At 44.9% G+C, this 22,523-nt stretch overlaps 1 protein-coding gene across 1 annotated transcript in view; it reads left to right on the forward strand.

Annotated features, from left to right (window-relative positions):
* LOC101395200 (complement C3-like) overlaps positions 1-21,855 on the forward strand; it is a 46,099-nt gene extending 24,244 nt beyond the window's left edge. The window contains exons 26-41 of the mRNA XM_087425628.1: positions 143-302; positions 1,327-1,425; positions 11,657-11,813; positions 13,683-13,846; positions 15,134-15,292; positions 15,441-15,500; positions 15,598-15,688; positions 15,806-15,857; positions 17,409-17,496; positions 17,615-17,704; positions 19,558-19,663; positions 19,882-19,971; positions 20,171-20,254; positions 21,266-21,349; positions 21,443-21,578; positions 21,663-21,855. Coding sequence (XP_087281754.1) covers positions 143-302; positions 1,327-1,425; positions 11,657-11,813; positions 13,683-13,846; positions 15,134-15,292; positions 15,441-15,500; positions 15,598-15,688; positions 15,806-15,857; positions 17,409-17,496; positions 17,615-17,704; positions 19,558-19,663; positions 19,882-19,971; positions 20,171-20,254; positions 21,266-21,349; positions 21,443-21,578; positions 21,663-21,804 — 1,762 coding nt within the window. The 3' untranslated portion in view covers positions 21,805-21,855. The remainder of the gene's footprint in view (positions 1-142; positions 303-1,326; positions 1,426-11,656; positions 11,814-13,682; positions 13,847-15,133; positions 15,293-15,440; positions 15,501-15,597; positions 15,689-15,805; positions 15,858-17,408; positions 17,497-17,614; positions 17,705-19,557; positions 19,664-19,881; positions 19,972-20,170; positions 20,255-21,265; positions 21,350-21,442; positions 21,579-21,662) is intronic.
* Positions 21,856-22,523: the final 668 nt, after the last annotated feature.

Here is a 22,523-nt window from a genome sequence, read left to right on the forward strand (position 1 = left end):
GTTAATCACCCACTGCATGCAGTATTGGGTCGTGAGCCCTGGGAAGGGAAATCAGCCCTGCCCCTCTCTGCTCATTGGCTGCCTGGGATGTCCGTCTCTGGATCCCAGAGCCGATTGGCTCACGCTCTGTGCCCGCCTCCAGGCTGACAGCCTATGTGGTCAAGGTCTTCTCTCTGGCCTCCAACCTCATCGCCATCGACTCCCAGGTCCTCTGCGGGGCTGTCAAATGGCTGATCCTGCAGAAGCAGAAGCCGGATGGAGTCTTCCAGGAGGATGGTCCCGTGATACATCAAGAAATGATTGTAAGAGGCAGGAATTCAGGGCAGGCTGGGGAAGAGGGGCACCTAAGCCTCACAGGATGGAGAGGATAAAGACTCCCCCATCTGCACACTGCCCAATTTGCTGTAGTGGGGGCGGGGGGACCAGGGAAATAAAGGAGCCAAGAGTGTCATTCCTCCTTTGCAAAAACCTGGTGAGTCCTGCAGAGTCCAATGCAAAATGAAAGTCCCTTGGTTCCCCATTGCCCTTAAAATAAACACAGACACAGAACTCTTTAGGCCTGTGGTTCTCAAAGTGTGGTCCCCAGGCCAGCAGTATCAGCATCCACCTGCAAACTTCTTAGAAATGCACCTTCTTGGGCTGGACTCCAGATGCACTGAATCAGAAACTTAAGGGGCGGGGCCTAGGAATCAGAATTTTAACAAGCCCACTGAGGTGATGCTGATGAGCGTGTAAGCTGGAGAACCCCTGCCTTAGCCTGCCTTTTCAGGCTTCCAGCCTCAGCCTTGCCCTCTGTCTCCACACTCCATCTGTACTGCTAGGAGCCTTGCTGTCTCCAGTCACAGGGCCTTTGCACATGCAGTTCCCACTGCCTGGCATGCTAACCCCTGCCCTCTTTGAGAGTTGACTCCTACTCACTCTTCAGATCGTGGCTCCATCTGTCATCTCTCAGGAACACCTTTCCTAAACTGCCCAACTGAGTCATATTCCAACTATCCCTTCTCACTGCCTCATCCACTTCTCCTGCACAGCACTCATCAGTTTGTAACTATATATCTGTTGGTAGGCTGGTTGGTTTGTGTCTGTCTACCCTATTAGACAGGGAGTTCTGTGAGGGCTGGGGCTGCTGCCTGTTTTTATCCACCATCGTATCCACAGCACCAGCGACATTTGCAGAATGAATGAATTCTAAAGAGTTTGGCCCTCCTGAAGAGACACTGGGGAGAGAACCAGCCTTGCTTTGACCTGCTGATCCCACAGGGGGGGTTGGTTGGCATGTGGGGATACACTGATGACCTTATTCTTGCTTCCTGCTTCCCACTCTAGGGTGGCTTCCGGAAAGCCGAGGAGAAAGAGGTGGCCCTCACAGCCTTTGTTCTCATTGCGCTGCAAGAGGCTAAAGATATTTGCGAGGGACAGGTCAACGTAAGTGTTCCCCATCCTCTCCCTCCCTCCTCTCCCTTAACCAAGGCATTTCTACTTTGGAGGGTGAGGTGTTGCATTCAGGAGGTTTCCTGTCCTCCCCAGTACAATAACTGCCAGCACGTGGCCATGATAATGCCTAATATTTATTGGGTAATTAACACACTCATCTAAGAGCTTCACATATTTAAGTCTTGTAATCCTTCTAAAAGCCCAAGAAGTTGGCTACTCTTACTGTCCCCGGTTTACAGATGAGAAAACAAGACACAAAGAGATTAAAGATGGGGTCCTTTCTTCTTGCTTTACCATTTTTAGAGAGTTTTAGCCAAGTTTAACAAAAGCCCCTTCAGCTGGCTTTCCACATCCCACCTACATAATCAGTACATTTGTATATTTTCTGTTTCTCTAAAGAAAACCCAAGACACAGAGCTAAAAAAACATTGAGACTATTTCCTCAGCCTGGGGGATCTTTCAGGAGATTTTCAAATGGGTCCATGACCCTAAACAAGAAATGATTTAAAATGTTGCCTCATCACTGTCCCCTTTTCCTCTGGTTTTGGTTTTGAAGCAGAGAAGCTTAGAAAGATGGGCTCCTGAGAGTCTGTAATCGCTCCATCTGCTTTGTCCTGGGGTTTGAGAGGGGGTTGTTTGACCTTTAGCTTCCCGAGTGGGGAACTCCAGGATCCCACCTTCAACCAGCTGCTTCTCCCTTCTCAGGACCCCAGAAAAGAGATGGAGGGAAGAAGGCCAGTGAAGCGGGAAGCAAATACAGGGGCTGTTACCTTTAATGCCCAACAGGGACCTGGGCCTCTCTGGTTCAAATATTGCAGATTTGAGAGAAATTATGGTTGAAAAGACACAGTGTTAGGGCTGTAGGGTCAGACATATCTGGCTTCATATCCTGACTCTCAGACACTTCCCCTTGCTGGGTCTCAGTGTGTGCAGCTGTAAAACAGAATAATAATCTTTGTATTTTTTAGGACTCTCTGAGTTGTCCTAGATGTAACAAACATGTGACCCAGGTTATACAAAAATAGGTGGGGGATTTGTTCTAAGGACTGAAGGATTTATCAAGTGCAAAGATGAAAGTGGCCTCAGGGACTCTGCCAGAATGTTCTGTTCTTCTCTCCTGTGTCCTTCATTCCCTTTTGACCAATAATTCAGCTTTCCATGTCACCCAGCCTGCCTGGCAGGACATGGCTGCCTTCCTTGGGGAAATAACCAAACTAAGGCTAGAGCTTTCAGATTCCCAGGGAAGGGTTCTGATTGGCTCAGCCTGGGTCAGGTGATCACCCCTGAACCAATCAGCTGAAGCCAGGAAGTAGGTCTCAGTGGGCACGTATGGCTGCTTCCACTTTTGCTGTGTGAATGAAAGGGAGGAGAAGAAGTTCCTACCAAAGTCAAGGGTAGATGGAGGAGAGACAGCTGGGCAGGCAAAAGGATTAGTTTCTACTACAACATAGCAACATTTTCTACTACAACATAGCACTATCATGTTACCACACAAAATTGAGGTTCTCTTGCCCGATGTGCACAAAGAGCCAATTATTATGGCATCCACTTTTTAGAACGAAAGGCTTTATTGTGAGATCGATCTGCAAGGAGACAGGAGGCATAAGCTCTCAGATCTGTCTCCCCAGTCCAGGGCTCAGGGCAAAATTTATGAGATGAAGGGCAGGGTGGTTTGAGGTGTGGAGATAGATGATAAGGAGAAGTGAGGCCATTGATGATCTGCACAGGCATAGTCATGTTTCATGACTCTTCATAGGATGCATGAAGAAGACAGGGTGGTGTTAGTATGATCTGAGGGTGGAATTTTCAGCCCCATGACATCAAAAGGTTCATTTATCAGGCATTTGCACAGGCCCACTTGATGGGTTGGTGGTCTCCACTGGCCTGAACTGGACAAGGGTTTGTTCCTCAGTTCCTCAAAAACCACTCTTAATTTCTCCGTTGCTAAGGTGGAGTCAGTTGAACTGGTCCTAGAGGGTCCATGGTTACAAGTCTCCCTTCTTGTTGTTCATTCCTTAATCTTGAGGAAACTGGTGTGACAACCACTCTAGCTGCTTCCTGTTGGTAAGGGGCATAGGTTGTTCCATCTCATTGAAGCAGTCTTAAGAAGGCAGTGATGCAAGTGGGCTCCAAAAGTTAGACCTATATTGTGTAAGCAAGTAACCATGTATTTAATAAGAAGCATTTCCAGAGAAACAAAAAGAAAAAGAAGGTTAATGATTGAAGCAAATTATAACCCGTTTCTGAGCCCAGGGAGCAGCCAGGCAAGAAGATTTCTAGGTGTCAGATCTGAAGCATCTTTTGTAATTTGAAACGTCTCTGATGATGTCATTGGGCATTCAGGTATCATTCTGAGTGGATTACACATTAACAGACATGAATCTCTCAAGTTTATATCAAGTTGTCCAGCTTCTGTTTGCAGGGCTTCAGGAAAAAAGGTGGTTTCAGTTCTCAATGATTCCAAATGAAAAGGATGGAAAAAATTGAAAACATTAGTTTGGAGATTTGTAGTCAAAAATTTGAAGAGACTAGGATGATTCAGGATCCAGTCCAGGTTACAGATAGAAAACAAAAACCTCAAAGACAATTAACAGAACTAGAATCTAATCTCCATAAATGTGTACTATCGTTTTTATTGAAACATAATTTTTCTCTCTAAAATCACCCTCATTTGTACCAAAGATAGCCAAATTAAAACTACTTGGGGGGCCGGCCCCGTGGCATAGCGGTTAAGTGCACACGCTCCACTGCTGGCAGCCTGGGTTCAGATCCCTGGCATGCACTGATGCACCGCTTGTCAGGCCATGCTGTGGCAGTGTCCCATATAAAGTAGAGGAAGATAGGCATGGATGTTATCTCAGGGCCAGTCTTCCTCAGGAAAAAGAGGAGGATTGGCATGGATGTTAGCTCAGAGCTAGCTGATCTTCCTCACAAAAAAATAAATAAATAAAAATAATTGGTTTGCAAAATGTCTAGTTTCAATAAACTTGGCTCAATTATTTATATAAGTACAAAAAGAATAACAGTTGATCATATAGTCTCTTTTAAATCTGCTTTGCTGGAACTTTTCATAAGCAATCTCAGATTGAACTTTAAAGGCCTCTTGCAGCCAGGAAAGCCAAGCCAAGGACTTGTCATCAGTCTACCTGTAATACCTATAGATTTGGGTGGATTCCTCTTTTCTCTTGAGGTTCCCCAAAATGTCCTGAGGTTCTTGCACCTTCCATGGAATGGCCTTCTTTTTTTGTGTGTGTGAGGAAGATCAGCCCTGAACTAACATCCATGCTAATCCTCCTCTTTTTGCTGAGGAAGACCGGCTCTGAGCTAACATCTATTGCCAATCCTCCTCCTTTTTTTCCCCCCCAAAGCCCCAGTAGATAGTTGTACGTCATAGTTGCACATCCTTCTAGTTGCCATATGTGGGATGCGGCCTCACCATGGCTGGAGAAGCAGTGCGTCGGTATGCGCCCGAGATCCGAACCTGGGCCGGCAGTAGTGGAGCATGTGCACTTAACCACTAAGCCACGGGGCCGGCCCCAGGAATGGCCTTCTTACTCACCTGGTAGGGTTGCTGGGAACCCTGTAAGCAAGGTACCAGGCCAATATTTCCAAATGACTTTATTTGTCTCATAAAGTCAACCCTTGTTCCTTAAAGCTGTTTGGTCATAGATGAGTCTATGCATCTTTCTCTCAAATATGACATTCCAGTCAAAGACTTGGTAATATAACCAATGTTTCCAATTGTGTCCTGTTATAAGGAGAACAGATTCTTATTGAACTTATGCAAATAACTGTATGCCATGAAAATAAGAATATTCACTCATCAAGGGTTTCCAAATTCTGGAGGGATCAGGTAGGGAGAAAGAGATAAATGTTTTAATTCTGCTTACAAAGGTAAGAGGAAAAGGTTTCCTTAAATCTGGACAAACAAAACATTAAAAAGCCAGCAATATTTAAAATGAAAAGTAGTCATAAAAATTACAATCATCCTCATTAGTTCATTCAATCCCACGTAATCAACTCTTGATCTTGATCTTCCACTAGCAGTTTTATGAGGCCATCAGTTTCTCTGTTAGAGTTCTCTGATTTCTTACCCAGTTTAGTTTTATAATCTGAAATTTTATCAGAAACCTGTATTCTAGAGTAAGTGTCAGAGTCCTTTCCCTGAATCACTTTGAAGATGAAACATATTTGCAAAAGCATTAGAGTAAAATAATAACTGTCTGCAAATGACAAAAGACTTAAAAATGGCAATTGACAAGGAAATTTGGTTATTTCTGCGACATATAACATTTCAAAATAACTAGAATTATGACTGATAACAAGGGCAGATCAGAATTTTAGGAATGTTATATAATTTTTAAAACACTTATATTAATAACATTTACCCACACAATATAACCTAAGAAAGATTATCATCATTTATTTGACAATGCTTCCCATGTAATTTAACATGCCAAATAAGCCTAATTAGTTTAATATCTCCCTCTTTATAGAAAGAGAGAACAAGTTCTTTGAGAAGTTCCAGGCCCCATTGGAAATTCTCAAAGTTGCTTTCAGGTCAGAATAAAGACTTTATTTAGGATTTGAATTTTGGAGGAAGTTTGTCAAAAATATCAAAAGATTTTAAAACACTTGGTCAAATAGGATCATAGCTCACCGTGAAACAATGCTTAGTTATCCATTTAACCAAGGTTACAACAGACAATGTTTAAGGCAAACAGAGTTAAGTGTTAAAAAACAAAACAAACAAACAAAAAAACAAATTAAAAAACCTTAGTTTCCTTAATAGACATCAGCTTTTTAGAATATAGGAAATTATTTTGAGAAAAAAATAGAATTTCTGTCTTTTAGGTAGATTTACTCAAAGGTAAAGAAAAACCTTTTACAATATCTTTATCAAGAGCAGACTAAGAGTCCAGGGAAATTATCCTTTTCAGAGAAAGAAAACCAAATTTTTTAATTTTGCACCAGCCTACTTTTGATGTTAAAACTTATTCACTTAATTGAATTCATTTTGATCTTAGCCAACTTGACCATACACAAAACTTTTTCTTCAGGGTTCATCTTCCACAAACCTATAACTTTCTTTTTACATTCAGAATTTTTCCCATGCCTTCTTTCTTCCCTCCAAGTACTTTAGGACAAATTTATCTTTATCTTTATTAATAAAACAAACAAAAATATCTTCATTCCTTAAATCTTCTTTACTAAAACATATATTTTACTTTCCTTAACTTTTTTATGTATTGGCATCCTGTGGAATGGCAGAACCACAAATACTGTCTAGAAACTTGTGCTTTCTCATGGAAAATTTCTCTGTGTGGCACAAAATATGTTTATCAATAAACCCAAGTATTTTTCCAGTTTCTTTGTAATAAGAAGCCAAAAGGTAGATAAATCTATGTTTAGTAATTAATATTTAATATTATATCTTATGTGGAAATGACCTAGGTACTCAATAAATTTTATCTTTTAACTTAACAAAACCCTAAGGTTTTAAGTTACCAAAAGATTTTGAAGTTATTTTAAGTACTTACACCCTAATACATAATTATTATTAAAAAGTTCACCCAAAACTTTTATCTTTGTTTTGTTTTGTTTTGTTTTTTGTGAGTAAGATCAGCTCTGAGCTAACATCCAATGCCAATCTTCCTCTTTTTGCTGGGGAAGATTGGCCCTGGGCTAACATCTGTGCCCATCTTCCTCTACTTTATATGGGATGCTGCCACAGCATGGCTTGACAATTGGTGCCTCAGTGTGCACCCGGGATCCGAACATTTGAACCCCGGGCCGCCAAAGCAGAGAGCAGTCACTTAACCACTACGCCATTTGGCCGGCCCTCCAAAACTTTTATCTTTTTCACATCTATTTAGTTTACTTGTTCTCAACAATTATTTAGATTGCCTACAAAACTTCATGAGACATTAGAAAAAATCAGCTATCATTCTAAGTTATTATTTTTGCTAACAAGTTTTGTAACAGAGATAACATGTCTGTATCATATCCAATGCTGATAACTCAGAAGACACTTATTTTCATCAAACCAACAAACTTATATAAACTTTCATTTACCAAAGATTTTTTTTATCCTATTAGCTTGAGAAACATTTGGGTTAGTATCTATTACATTTATATAAATGCTTGCTTTAAGCCAATTAAATACAGGTCTTTTAGAAATTATACCACCCAGAGGTAAAAATATTGCATGTATATAAGATATATAGACACATACACAGAGATTCCACAGCTATTGTTTTAAAAATACTGCAATGAATCAGGTACAGTAATGCAAAGCTCACTAGTTATGAAAGAATAATTGACTCCAAATTTTGTTTTAAGCTTTTTCTACTAATATTTTTTCTAGATTTTGGGTAAAGGTGCTCTTATGGCCATTTTTCTTTCCTTTTTTCCTTTTTTTCCCTTAAGTCTTAGGAATTGGTGATGGGCTAGACAACAGTTCCCAGAAAGGTTACAAGCTTTTTGAGATTAAAGGAAATGGGTGACATCTGAACTGCCTCTAGAACTGCATTTCCAGTCTTGCAAGGATTTTTTTTTAAGGACAGTTGCTGTTAATTCCTCAGAAATTGGGTTGTAATTTAATGATATTATAGATTGATCTGCCTGTTCAACTACATCATCCCTAATTTGCTTCTTTCCTTCTGGGTGCTTAGTTTTATTTTAACTTAGGGGAGAAGGCCTAAAAAAAATTCCTATCAGGCTCTGAATATCAGCTTCCGGTTTGGCCAAATTTCTGATTGTTAGTTACTAAATGCTTTCAAATATCTTTTCAGGTTTCAGTCTGGACAAACAATAACTACCCGGTGGTGTTGAACAGTTCCAGTAATCTTTAATGTAGCAGTTTTCCAGAAAATCTCTGAGTCTCGTTAACTCTGGGAGGGGCTTGTTTTGGGCTCTCCTTTGAAGGTAGATTACAGGGACATCTGTAAAGCCACGACCTAATATATTTTTCTTTTAGGTACATTGTATAACCAAATTTTTTATTAGCCTTTTGCAACAAAACTTTTGATAAGGTTACTTTGGAGTTTTGAAGTCTTTTCTTTTAAGTGCGCTTCGTAAATGATCTTATCTAATTAAAATGTTCCTTCTAATGGCCAGTGTAATTCCCCTGAGGCTGATGGCAGATTGGCAGGACACTTAGCTATAATACGGAGTGCAACTCACATTTCTGACCAGCCATCTCTGACCACAAAATGGGGTGCACCTTCATTTTTGTCCAACCATATTTTGGGGCCTCCAACCTGATGATGATGAAGTCAAGCTCTCAGGATGTGGAACAAGTTGTTAATATTTTGCAGTTTTTGGTAAATATTTATAGCTTCTGGAACATTTAGGTTTTGAGGAATTGTGCCAGAAGGTGGAGCACTTGACTCTTTAAAGACTAAATATTTTCCTTGCTCGTTGGTTTGGAGGCTCAAAAAGAGCCCAAAGTGGCCAGTGCAGTTTTTTTTTTTTTTAAAGATTTTATTTATTTATTTTTCCCCCAAAGCCCCGGTAGATAGTTGTATGTCGTAGTTGCACATCCATTCTAGTTGCTGTATGTGGGACGCGGCCTCAGCATGGCCGGAGAAGCGGTGTGTCGGTGCATGCCCGGATCCGAACCCGGGCCGCCAGCAGTGGAGCGCGCGCACTTAACCGCTAAGCCATGGGGCCGGCCCGCCAGTGCAGTTTTAAATTATCCTGGGTTATCTTTGTTTGTTTGTTTTTTGGTAAGGAAGATCAGCCCTGAGCTAACATCTGATGCCGATCCTCCTCTCTTTTGCCGAGGAAGATTGGCCCTGGGCTAACCTCCGTGCCCATCTTCCTCTACTTTATATGGGATGCCGCCACAGCATGGCTTGACAAGCAGTGCATCAGTGCTCGCCCAGGATCCGAACCTGTGAACCCTGGGCCGCCGCAGCAGGGCATGCGCGCTTAACTGCTGTGCCAGTGGGCTGGCCCTATCCTGGGTTATCATGCCAGCTGTTTACAGTTATTCCCATTTTATGGGGCTTTTCCAAGGTAGCTGCAACAAACAAGCTAATCTCTAAAGAAAGTATGTCAGGTCACTGAGAAACTGAGTCCCTGAACAGGCAATTTTAACAAATAAAATAGTCATAAATAGACAAACATGAGCAGACACAGAAATCCAATTCTCTGGGACTCTAGCCCAGAGTTCAGGACTGTAACCTGATTCTTGAGTGCCCCAGTGGCTATAACCCTTTTATGTTGTCTCCTATGGAGTGGGACTCAAACCCACAATTCTCACCTCGGGACTTTAACCCAGCAAAAATCTCCCCAGTGGCGACTCTAACCCACAATTCTGAAGAGATTATTAGACAATTTAGGCACAGGCATATTTTAACGAGGTTACTTACCCAAAAGACATCTGATCCAGGAGCTGTTTCTTCTCTCAAAAGAAAAAAAGAGTGTCAGGGGGCCTGGAGCACCACAGTGGGAAACGAGAATCCAGTCATGTGAGCCTCCAAACAAAGTTGTCTGGGCAGCCACTTAGGGTCAGCAAAAAGACCCTGCACCTGCCTGGGGCTCCAGACCCTTGGGCAGGTGGTCACAGGACCTTGTCTCTTCATGGTCACCAAAATTATTACCGCACAAAATTGAGGTTCTCTTGCCCAAGGTGCATAAAAAACCAATTATTATGGCATCAGCTTTTGAGAAAAGAAAAGACTTTATGGCGAGATTGATCTGCAAGGAGACAAGAGGCATAAGCTCCCAGATCTGTCTCCCCAACCTAGGGCTCAGGGCAAAATTTATGAGATGAAGGTGAGGACAGTCTGAGGTGTGGAGACAGATGATCGGAGGTAAGGAGAAGTGAGGTAATTGATGATCTGCACAAGCGTAGTCAAGTATCATACCTCTTCATAAGATGCATGTTCACAAAATAATGGTATTAGTGCAATCTGAGGGTGGAGTTTTCAGCACCTTGACATCAAAAAGGTCACTTATCGGGCATTTGTGCAGACCCAGCTGATAAATTGGTGATCTCAACCAGCCTAAACTGGACAAGAGCTTGTTTCTCAGTTCCTGCAAAACCACTCTTAATTACTCTATTGCTAAGAGGGGATTGGTTGAACTGGTCCTAGAGGGTCTGTGGTTATAACTATAATGGAGTATAGCACAGACTGTCTAACCAGACTGCTAATGTTCAAATCGACTGCACTGGAGGCAGCTTGAGAAAGCCAATTGTTAAGTTTCCAGGAATTTCACAAGCAGGTTGTTGAACACAATCATTTTTTAAAATTAAATTATATAAACTTACAGTTAAATAAATTAAACTATAAACATTAAGCATTAGAAACAAAGATGATAAACACTTAAAATGCATCACTTCCTAATTATTTTACTATGTTTTATCATTATCTATGCTCATGTGGTTATTTATGTCTATTGTATCCGTATGGCGGAAATACTATATAATAATGTGCTACTGCCCGTCTCTTCCCAACTCTATATTCATGACGCTGCATTGGTAGGTTGAAATCAGCCACAGTGGTATTTACACTGTGGAAATCAGCAAACACGACAAATGGTGTCTTCCTCTGCCCCTCATCTCTCTGGGTCTCAGTATTCTCATCTGTGCAGTAGCGATGGTGATGAAAATAGTACTTACCTCACAAGATTTTATGATGTTAATGAGTGGATATATGACTGGCACATAATCAGTGCTGGCGATGATGATGATGATGATGATGATGATGATGATGATGTTAGGTGATGATGATGGTGATGACGATGACAGGTGATGATAATGATGATGATGGTGATTGGATAAGAGGTGTTCCCAGTGGCGCGCTGAACCTGCTCATACTAGCTCATGAGTCCCCATTTAGGGCATCTCTTCCCCACTCCATGTTCAGGGAAGCCACTTTGATAGCTTGAACTTGGCCCTGGTGGGAGAATTTACACCAGAGTAATTGGCAATCTATAACCACCTCCTCCACCACTGGAGAGCTGGTTGTTAAACATCTACCAGCACACCACTGGGTATATAGACTGCCCCAGGCACATTGTAGGTTCTCAGCAACAAGGCAGCTCATAGTGGTTAAAATGTCCAGGAAACCTCAAAAATAGATAAATCTAAGACAGGTCCCAAGGACAGAAACCACCCTGGTGCCCAGGAACTGATGCTTGTGTTATCCTTACCAGCTGTGTGTGGCAGCAATGCTCTCCTGACCAGAGTACCCCATCCTCTTTCTCATAGAGCCTGGGACGCAGCATCATTAAGGCAGGAGACTTCATTGAAGCCCACTACAACAACTTGCGGAGACCATATACTGTGGCCATTGCTGGCTATGCCCTGGCCCAGTTAGGCAAGCTGGAGGACCCACTTCTCAACAAATTTCTGAGCACAGCCAAAGGTGAGGGGCAGCCTGGTGGGGTAAAGAGGAATGCACAGCTGGGGTTGGAGGGTGGCGATCTCGAGGTGGGATATGTGGTTACAAGCTGAGCTGGGGTGGAAGCCAAGCTGGAATGGGTGGCTCTAAGGTGTGAAAAGTCCTCACTCTAAGTCACACAAGAAGGTCCGTTGCATTATTCATTCAACAAGCGCATGCTGATCACTAGCTATGACACAGGAGCAAAGACATGGGTTCTGACATGAGACAGACTGAAATTCAAATCCCACTCTGCCACATTCTCACTGTGTGACCTTGTACAAATCACTTAACCTATCTGGATCTCATCTTAAAATGATACCTACATCATAGGGTGTTGTAAAGACTAAATAAGTAGTGCAGATAGTAGGGTCTAGCGCACAGTAAGAGCTTTATCACTGATGTTGTTATTGCCTTTAGTATTGTTAATAAGATTATCATTATCTCAAGTGTAATTAGTATTAGATAAGATAGTGCTGTAGGGAATTTAGTGCAGTGCCTAGCACATAGTGAGAGCTTAATCATTGGTTCCAGTGTTGACACTGTGCCGGGTTTATGCTCACAGATATAACATATCTGAATGTATACTGAAGAGATTTAACACAACAGAAGTGTTTCTTACTGTGTAACAGCACAGTATGTGTGTCCTAAATTGGTAGGGATCCAGACCTATCTTTTCACAGCTCTGCCACCCTAGGGCCTCAGAATCCATTCCATCCAGGCAGAAGGGGAAAGAGTCAGAAGGATTGTGCAAGGGAAGTGGACCAGGCATGGAAGTGACTCCATCACTGCCCTGCACATTCCGTTGACTAGAGCTCAGTCATGTAGCCATACATACCTGCAAAGCCTTCTGGGAGATGTAGTCCAACTGTGTGCCCAGGAAGAGGAGAGAATGGTTCTTGGTGACAGTCTCTGCAACAGGTACTTTCTTAGGCACTTGGGATATCATGGTGACTATAGCACAGTGCCTGCCATCATGGACCCACCTCCAGTTGAGGAAAGAAATGAGTTAATAGATTGCTATAGAGCATCGCAATGCTGGGATGGGAGAAGCAAAGGATGCTTTGAGAGACAGAAGGAAGGGCCTCACTCAGTCTTGGGGTGCCATTGAAGTTGAATTGTGCAAGTTCAGGAAGAATTAACCAAGAGTAGATGAAGAAAAGCCAGCTCTGGTGGTCTAGTGGTTAAAATTTGGTGCTTTTGCCGCCGCAGTTCAGATTCATTTCCGAGTTGGGGAACCACACCACCCATCTATCTGTTGTCATTCTGTGGCAGCTTCATGTTGCTGTGATGCTGAAAGCTATGCTACTGTTATTTCAAACACCAGCAGGGCCACCCGTGGTGAACAGTTTTCAGCGGAGCTTCCATATTAAGACAGACTAGGAAGAAGGATCTGGCCACCCAATTCTGAAAAATTGGTCGTGAAAACCCTGCGAACAGCAGTGGAGCATTGTCTGATATGGTGCCAGAAGGCAAGAGGATGGAGGAAGTAGACCAGGCAGGGTTCTGCTCTGGTGTACACAGGGTCGCTAGGAGTCGGAATCGACTCAATGGCACTGACAACAAAAATGGAGAAATGGTGCTCCAAGTAGAGAGAACAGAATATGCAACGGCACAAAGGTAAGAATGAGCGTGGAAAGTTTAGGGAATCTCCCATAGACCAGTGGGGCTGAAGTTCAGCATTCAAATGGAGGAGTGAAGATTGATGAGGGAAGAGAATGAGGCAGGAGCCAGCAGATTGAAGGCCTTGAATGTCAGCCAGGACACCTGAACACCAAGAAGTCTAGCATGACTGTTTCTCTGAGCATCTCCAGGACAGCGCAGTGAGCGTGGGGGTGGGGGTCTTCTCTGCAGACAAGAACCGCTGGGAGGAGCCTGGCCAGAAGCTCTACAATGTGGAGGCCACATCCTATGCCCTCTTGGCCCTGCTGCAGCTCAGAGACTTTGACTTTGTGCCTCCCGTCGTGCGCTGGCTCAACGAGCAGAGATACTACGGAGGTGGCTATGGCTCCACCCAGGCAAGTGACCCCACTTCCTCCAGACACCTGCAAACCTACCTCCTCTGGCCTCCTACTGGCCTCCTGGAGAAGATGCTGAGACCCAGAAAGGCAATTCTGTCCCATGAGCCAGGGCGATTGGAGTGGAGTTGAGAAATCAGTTTCTTTAGTTGTGAACCCACCTATGGATTCTAGAATATATTCTGGATGTCCCAAGCTGAGCCTCCCTTTCACTCCTGGTGTCCAGATCATGTTCTCAGAGCCCAGGCTCATATGTGAGCCTCTCTCCCCCACTGGTGGATTCTAGGATTCTAGACTGGGTTCTCAGTTCCACTGGGGTCCCGATCTTATCCTATCTCACTGGTGGGTTCCAGACCAGGTTCTCAATTATTCAGGGCATTAACTGAGCCTCTGTCTCCCCCTGGTGGGTTCTAGACCATGTTCTCATTTATACCAGGCTCCCCGTCTTATCCTATCTCACTGGTGAGTTCTAAACCAGGTTCTCAGTTATTCAGGGCATTACCTGAGCCTCTGTCTCCTGCTGGCGGATTCTAGGCCATGTTCTCAGTTCCACCAGGCTCTCCATATTATCCTGTCTCGCTGATGGGGTCTAGACCAGGATATCCTTTACTCTAGGGAATTATCTGAGCCTCTGTCTCTCCCTGGTCTGTTCTAGACCATAGTATCAGTAAATTCAACCTTCAGAAACCTCAGGTTCCAGTTTGACCCTCTTTCCTTCTGGTGGGCTCTCAATCACATTCTCAGGGTCACTTTTGCATTATAGATCATATGTTCAGTGTCCCCAGTCTCCAAATTTATTCTTTTTTCATGAGTGAATTCTAGACACATTCTCAGTGCCTCCAAACCCTTGTCTTAGTCTCTCTCCCCTGAGGGGTCCAGATCACATTCTCAGTGTTCCTAGACCTTCAGTCTTACACCTATACTTTCTGGTAAATTCTAGACATGTTTTCAGTGTCTCCAAGCTCTGGTCTAAGCCTCTGTCCCTTGGAGAATTCTAGAACATGTCCTCAGTGTCTAACAACTCCCAGTCTTACTCTTGTGCTCTCTGGTGGGTTCTAGGCCACACTCTTAGTGTCCCCAAGCCCTGGTCTGATCCTCTCTCACTCAGAGAGTTCTAGAACTTGTTTTCAGTATCCAACAGCCCCCGTCTTATCCTCACCCTCTCTGCTGAGTTCTAAGCCACAGTCTCAGTGGCGCAGCTCTGATCTGAGCCTCCCCATTCCCCAGTGGGGTCTAACCACTTTCTCAGCCTCCCAGCTCACTCTCCTTTGTTCTCATGGGTTCTAGGCCACCTTCATGGTGTTCCAAGCTTTGGCCCAATACCAGAGGGATGTCCCTGACCACAAGGACCTGAACCTGGATGTTTCCATCAACCTGCCCAGCCGCAGTGCCGTGGTCAAGCACCGCATCCACTGGGAATCCGCTAGCCTCCTGCGGTCAGAAGAGGTACAGCCGCCTGTCCAAACCTTCCTTGCTGTAACCCTCCACACCAGCCAGGGTTCACCGGGAGGTGGGAGAGAGGGCAGATGACCATCACAGCCAGGGGAAGGCTTGGTTCCCATCACCCTCTCTTCTCTCTCCCCACTCCCTGCAGACCAAGGAAAATGAGCAATTCACATTAACAGCTAAAGGGAAAGGACAAGGCACCTTGTCGGTAAGGAACAGGAACGCACACCTGCTTGGCCCCACAGGGGCCTTCTCCTTCCCAACTCAAGTGGACTGACACGTCGTCTTCCCTCCTGTCTTGCCAGGTAGTGACAGTGTACCATGCAAAGGTCAAAGGCAAGGTCACCTGCAAGAAGTTCGACCTCGAGGTTAAGATCCGACCAGTCCCTAAAACGGGTAAAAGGAATAAAGACCCTGTCTGTCACCTTTCTCCCACCCCCATTCTAATGTCTGCCCCACTCCTGAATCGGGTCCCGGGGACCCCCCTCATCCTTCTGTCTTCTGTATTTCTAGTCAAGAGGCCGCAGGATGCCAAGAGCACCATGGTCCTTGACATCTGTGCCAGGTAAGAGATGGGTCACTGGGGTTCATTTTGGCCATCCCTCTGTCTCTAGCAAGACCTCTTACTAATAATACCCATGGTAACTAATACTTTCCGGGATTGTGTTGTGCATCTGGTACTGTCCTAAGTACCTGCCAGGAGGTGGATAGCATGGGCAGTCCTCACTTTGCATGGCATTGTGAGACTAGCAATGACCACGTAAGCTGAGACTGTGCAAAGCAATCAATAATCAATGGGAGAGATTACCATTGTTCTATGACCTGTACAATTTTTTATCACACATCAAAAACTCTCATACTGACAGTTATAAAGGTATAGAGAAATAAGAAGCATAGTAAGACGAGTATTTATTGAGTACACTGTAATTTCAAACATTAGAACATTGAAATTAAAGTGTTTTTTTTTTTTCCTTTGTTAAACACTTATCCAAAACACTGAGGTTAGGACAGTTCCTTCTTTTTTCCCTTTGTATAACTTGTGAGATGGAGCAACCATCTTTTCTATACCACAGTGAATTGTCACGCTCCCTTCTAAGTTTGGGTCAATGCCCAACATTTTATCCTTTGAGCTTTTAATGTCATGATATATCTCTGAGAGTTCCTTTAATGTGAAGGTTTTTTCCAGCATCCTTCCCCTGGGACATCTTCATCTTTTAGTCACAATGCTTTTCTCCTTTATGTCGATAAGCTCCCTTCACTAAGTTCCTCTGGCCGCATACCTGGTCTTTCAAATGGCAGCACGGTCAACATCCCCCCCATCTGCTATTTCTTCTCTAACTCCACTTATGTTCTATTCAAATTTTACTTCTAGCATTATCACTTTTCATTTCTTTGCTACACTCCCATCTTTGTTGGTCTATTCCCTCTTTCAATTATCCAATTTTGTGAAATGTCACGTGGGTTTATCACTGGGAGCTAAGGAAACATCGCAGCTACACGCTTTGCTGTCTGTGCATGACCTGAAATGGATGCTCAGAGACCCATCACTGACATTCTTGAAGTAAAGTGATGTGATTGGTCATTGATTGTGATGTGCATCTGTTATTTACATAGTGATTGGTGGACTGAGGGCTAGCAGCAAGATTTGTACTTTGTGCAATTACTCATGACTAATATCTGTAATTCATCTTTATATATTATTAATATGTATGTTTATTGTTAATATACAAATTTTAGTGGTACTGAAGTTTGAACTGTGATGCTGGGGAACTGGTGTTATTGAACTAGACCATGGTAACAGAATCATGCAAAGTGAGACTGCTTCTTGTTTTCATTCTCTAGAAGATCTGAGGCATGGAGAAGTCAAGTAACTCATCAAATGTTACATAGAGCTGGGATATGAACCCATGCAATTGGGTTCCAGAGCCTGAGCAATTAGTCACCTAGACCATTACACCACCTTTCCTTTATTCTCCTTGGGGGAGTGTTTCTTAAAATCTAACATCAGTCTATGCTGCTATGTGGGAACCAGAAACCTCAGTCCCCTTGTCCAGGCACTAACTCCTGGAGCCGAGCCCACCCTGGGACTCAATCCCTCTCTCCCTGCCCCCTCCAGGTACCTGGGAGAGGAGGATGCCACCATGTCAATCCTGGATATATCCATGATGACTGGCTTTTCTCCCGACACTGGTGACCTCGACCAGGTATAAAGGTGTTGGAGTCAGGAGCTAGGATCACTGGAAAGGAACCTGGGGTCTGGAAGAGGCTGGAGGGAGGGAGGGGGATTCAGGAGGGATTTTCATAAGCCCCATCCTTCCCCAGCTGAGCTGTGGCGTGGACAGATATATCTCTAAGTATGAGTTGAACAAGGCCTTCTCCAACAAGAACACCCTCATCATCTACCTGGACAAGGTAAGGCTTCTGATGAGATCTTGACCCCTACCTGGCTGGCCTTCCCTTCTCCATTGGCCTTTATCTGTGGGTCAGGCCAGCCCCAAGCTAGAGGACAGAATCAGTGCTGCTGGGTGGTAGAGGAAGGAGCATATAAAACAAGGTGGCCTACCTAGTCAACGAAGTGGTCAACCCAGGTCAACAAAATGGTCAACCCAGGTCAACGACGTGGTCAACCCAGGTCAATGAGGTGGTCGACCCAGGTTAACACACCTCCTATGAGCTTCTCACCTTCTGACCACTGATGTTCTAACCTCATTTTGCACTTGCTTCCTCCAACTTATTCTTCCCCCCCCCCCAAAGCCCCAGTAGATAGTTGTATGTCATAGTTGCACATCCTTCTGGTTGCTGTATGTGGGACGCCGCCTCAGCATGGCCAGAGAAGTGGTGCATCGGTGTGCGCCTGGGATCCGAACCCGGGCCGCCAGCAGCGGAGCGTGCGCACTTAACCGCTGAGCCACGGGGCCGGCTCCGTTCTCCAACTTATTCTCATCACAGTCTTAAACAATCACTGAAAAAGAGCCACTTTGGTTAAAAAAATAAAAGAAAAAAAAGTGCTCAGTGGAGAGAAAGGCTCCTCTCGCTCCCCACTCGTAGTTTTTCTCTCTTCTCATATTTTCTTTCCATCTGGCTTTCTCTGGTGCTTCATCTCTGACATGATTTGGGCTTCCTCCTCTCTTCTGCTTATTTGTTCCCCTTCTCCTATCCTCATATCCCTCTTGCTAACTCCTAATACCCCCTGTGTCCTTCACCCCCTGTTAGCATAAGTAACACTAGCCACTATAATAAAAACCGTAAGAGTATGGGTGACTCAAACCAAGAGACTTGTATTTCTCATTCATGTAAATTCCAGTTGATATAAGGAAGGAAGGAGACTTCTGCTCCATGCAGTCACTCAGGGATCCAAGTACTTTCTACATCTTGTGGCTCTACAATCCCTAGGACCTTGGAGTCCTCTGCTGGATCCATTCTTTCCAGAGGAAAAGAGGATTGTGAATGAGATGAGTTTTTTTTAATTTTTTTTTTTGTATTTTAATTTTTGTACTTTTTAACTTTTATATAATTTCAACCTTACAGAGAAATTGCAGAACAGTATAAAGAAGTTTCATATACTCTTTACGCAAATTCACTAATTGTTAGCATTTTCGTCCAATTAGACAGGTCTATCACATACAGGTATATATATATATATATATATATATATATATATATATATATATATATATACACATATGTTTCCTACTTTCTTTCTTTCTATTTTTCTCTTTATTTTTTTCCAGCTTTATTGAGATATAATTGACATCTAACATTACCTAAGTTTAAGGGGTACAGTGTAATGATTTGATTCATGTATATATTGAGAAGGGATTACCACAATATGGTTAGTTAACATATCTGTCACCTCACATAGTTATAACTTGTGTGTGTCTTTGTGTGTGTGTGTGTGTGTGTGTGGTGGGAACTTTTAAGATCTACTCTCTTAGCAACTTTCAAATATACAATGCAGTATTGTTATCCACGGGATGATTTTATGGGCATAGATAGCAATCCATTGGCCAGAACTCAATTGCCTGGCCACACCAAAGTGAAAAGGAGGTTGAGCAGAGTAATCTAGCCATAAGCGTTGGAGAAAAAGAAAATGGATTTGTTGAACTGCTCGTTAATCTTTTGGCAAAGATTCCTGCCACCACCCTCCCCACCCATTTCCCTCCTTGATCCCTCAGTTTGTCGCCCACTGCTCCAATCCCCATATCTACCCTATTTGGACTCCCTCCCATGTTGCCCCCACTGACCAACCTCCTCCTTCCCCCCAGATCTCCCACAGCCAGGAGGACTGTCTGTCCTTCAAAATTCACCAGTACTTTAATGTGGGGCTTATCCAGCCTGGATCAGTCAAGGTGTACTCGTATTACAACCTGGGTGAGCAGCCAACCTAGGATCTGGGGTCTGGGGGTCCCAGAGATCAGTGAGTTGGGGTCTGGGGGTCCCAGGGATATATGATTTGGGGGCCTGTGGGTCCCAGGATTGGGGACCTGGCATCTCCAGGTTTGAGGGACTGGACTTGGGAATCTGAGCCCCACAGCTGTGGTCTCTGGGGTCCTAGCTCTCTGACCCCTCCCCACCACCTCTGCCCACAGATGAGAGTTGCACCCGGTTCTACCACCCAGAGAAGGAGGACGGAATGCTGAGCAAACTCTGCCAAAAGGACATGTGCCGTTGTGCTGAGGGTGGGTGCACAGGAGCCAGGAAGGGGTGAACCATGCCCACCAGATCCCCCACCTCTATTGGGGTGACCCAAGGGGCCCTGAAAGCCCACACCCAGTGGACACTAAGAGGGATGGCCCTGGGGCTGGCCACACCCATGGATGGTGGGCCCTGGACAAGAAGTGGGACTCAGACTACGTCCCCCACTCACCCGCTCTGCAGAGAGCTGCTTCATGCACCATGAGGATGAGAAGGTCACCCTGGACGACCGGCTGGACAAGGCCTGTGAGCCAGGAGTGGACTATGGTGAGTGGGGGAGGGGGGCGTGCATGCATGTGTGATTGTGTGTGAACGACAGTGTGCCTGGCTGTGGTAGTGTGTGAGACTGTGTGACAGCAGGTGTGGTCATGGTTGTGTGTGTGACTGGCTGTGAGTGGCCATGGCTGTGTGTGGCTGTGCATGCTGCAGTTGTGGGTGACTGGTGTGTTTGAGGGTGTGAATGTGTTGCAATGGGCCATGATTGCATGGGAAACCATGGTTATGAGTGAGCTGGGTATATGCAATTGTGTGAGAGAAGGGGGTTGTGAGTGGATGTGGTTGTGTGCCTGGGTATGTGTGTGACTGTGAGGTTGTAGTTATGGGTAGCCATGATTGTGCGAGACAGTGGTTGTGGGTGACAGTGGATGTGAGTAGCTGTTGTGTATCTGACTATAGTTATGGGCAGCTGTAATTATGTTCTTGGCTATGTGTGTGACTGTGAGGTTATAGTTGTGCATAGCCACGGTTGTGTGAGATTGTGGATAAGAGTAGCTGTAGTAACGCATATGGCTGTAGTTGTGGGCAGCTTTACTTTTGTGTATGGTTGTGTGTGTGGCTGTGAGATTGTAGTTGTGCATAGCCATGTTTATATGAGACAGGGGTTGTGGGTTACAGTGGATATGAATAGTTGTCATTGTGTATATGACTGTAGTTGCGGGCGGTTGTAACTGAGTGCCTGGTTGTGTGTGTGACTGAGACTGTAGTTGGGCATAGCCATGGTTGTATGACACTGGCTGTGGGTGACTGGATATGAGTAGTTGTTAGGCGTATGACTGTACTTGTTGGTAGCTGTAATTGTGTGCTTATGGCTGTGAGTGTAAGAGGTGGTTGTATGACTGTATGTGGCTGTATGTGTTACTGGGGGGACTGTAGCATGACTGGCTGTGATCCTGCATGTATCTACCTGGGGGGAGCCATATGCCCAGATATGCTTGCAGGTGAGGGTGCCCCAGGGGTCAGCCCTGCCCCGGACCCACACTGTCCTCCTTCCCCCCACAGTGTACAAGACCAAGCTTCTCAAGAAGGAGCTGTCGGATGACTTTGATGATTACATAATGGTCATTGAGCAGATCATCAAATCAGGTCAGTCCTGTGCTCTGTCTTCTGTCTTTCTGCCTCCCCCTCCCCGATTTTCCTCCTTCCCACCAGCTCAGTTTCCCTCTCCGTCCCCTCCAGGCTCTGATGAGGTGCAGGTTGGACAGCAGCGCAGGTTCATCAGCCACATCAAGTGCAGAGAAGCCCTGAAGCTGGAGGAGAAGAAACGCTACCTCATATGGGGCATCTCCTCTGACCTGTGGGGAGAGAAACCCAAGTGAGTGCCGGCCCTGTGCATACATGTGGTAGCCCCCTCCTGCCCTCCCCCTGCCCCCTCCTGACCTGCCGTCCCTTCCCCCAGCATCAGCTACATCATCGGGAAGGACACCTGGGTGGAGCTGTGGCCTGAGGCCGACGAATGCCAAGACGAGGAGAACCAGAAACAGTGCCAGGACCTGGCCAACTTCACCGAGAACTTGGTCGTCTTTGGCTGCCCCAACTGAGCCCCCCATCATCGTCCCCCCAATAAAGCTTCAGTTATTTTTCACACCTCTCCCAAAGTCTGGGGGTCTTTGAGAGAGGGAAAGAGGCAGCTGGGGATCACACTCACCTGCAGCTCAGCTCCATCCTACCTGAACTGCGCTTGAGGCCCACTTCAGTCTCTCCTGTCATTCACCTGCAAGTTTGCTGGCTTCCTCACCCAAAGAGCATGTGCCTGCCTCACTGCACCTAGCCTGAAGTGCACCTGCAGCTTCCTCCGCATCTCACCTGTGCCTCAGCTCCATCCTTCCCTGAATTCTCATCTGCGTCCTCACCGGCAGCTCACTGCCCCTTCACCTGAGTTCTCACCTACTTGCCTACCTGCCTCCTTACTGCATCCTCACGTGAATTCTTACCAGTATTCTCATCTGAAGCTTTACCTGCTCTCTCACCTGTACCCTAGACTGTATCCTCTTACATTTTTTTGCATCCTCACCTGGCCCCGAACCTACATCTTTAACTGTAAACTTAGCTGTATCTTTACCAACATTTTTACCTGTGTTCTCACCTGTCTTTCCATCTGCATCCTCACTTGTATTTTGTCTGCATTCTCATGTCTGTCCACACCCGCATCTTTGCCTACATCCTTCTCTGGATCTCTTCCTGTCTTCTTACCAGCATCCTTACCTACACTCTCACCTACATATTTACCTGCCTTATCACCAGCACCTTCCCCTGCATC

Source organism: Ceratotherium simum, chromosome 39 (assembly GCF_057802395.1).
Source record: "Ceratotherium simum simum isolate JZ-2026a chromosome 39, ASM5780239v1, whole genome shotgun sequence".
Classification (NCBI taxonomy): domain Eukaryota; kingdom Metazoa; phylum Chordata; class Mammalia; order Perissodactyla; family Rhinocerotidae; genus Ceratotherium; species Ceratotherium simum.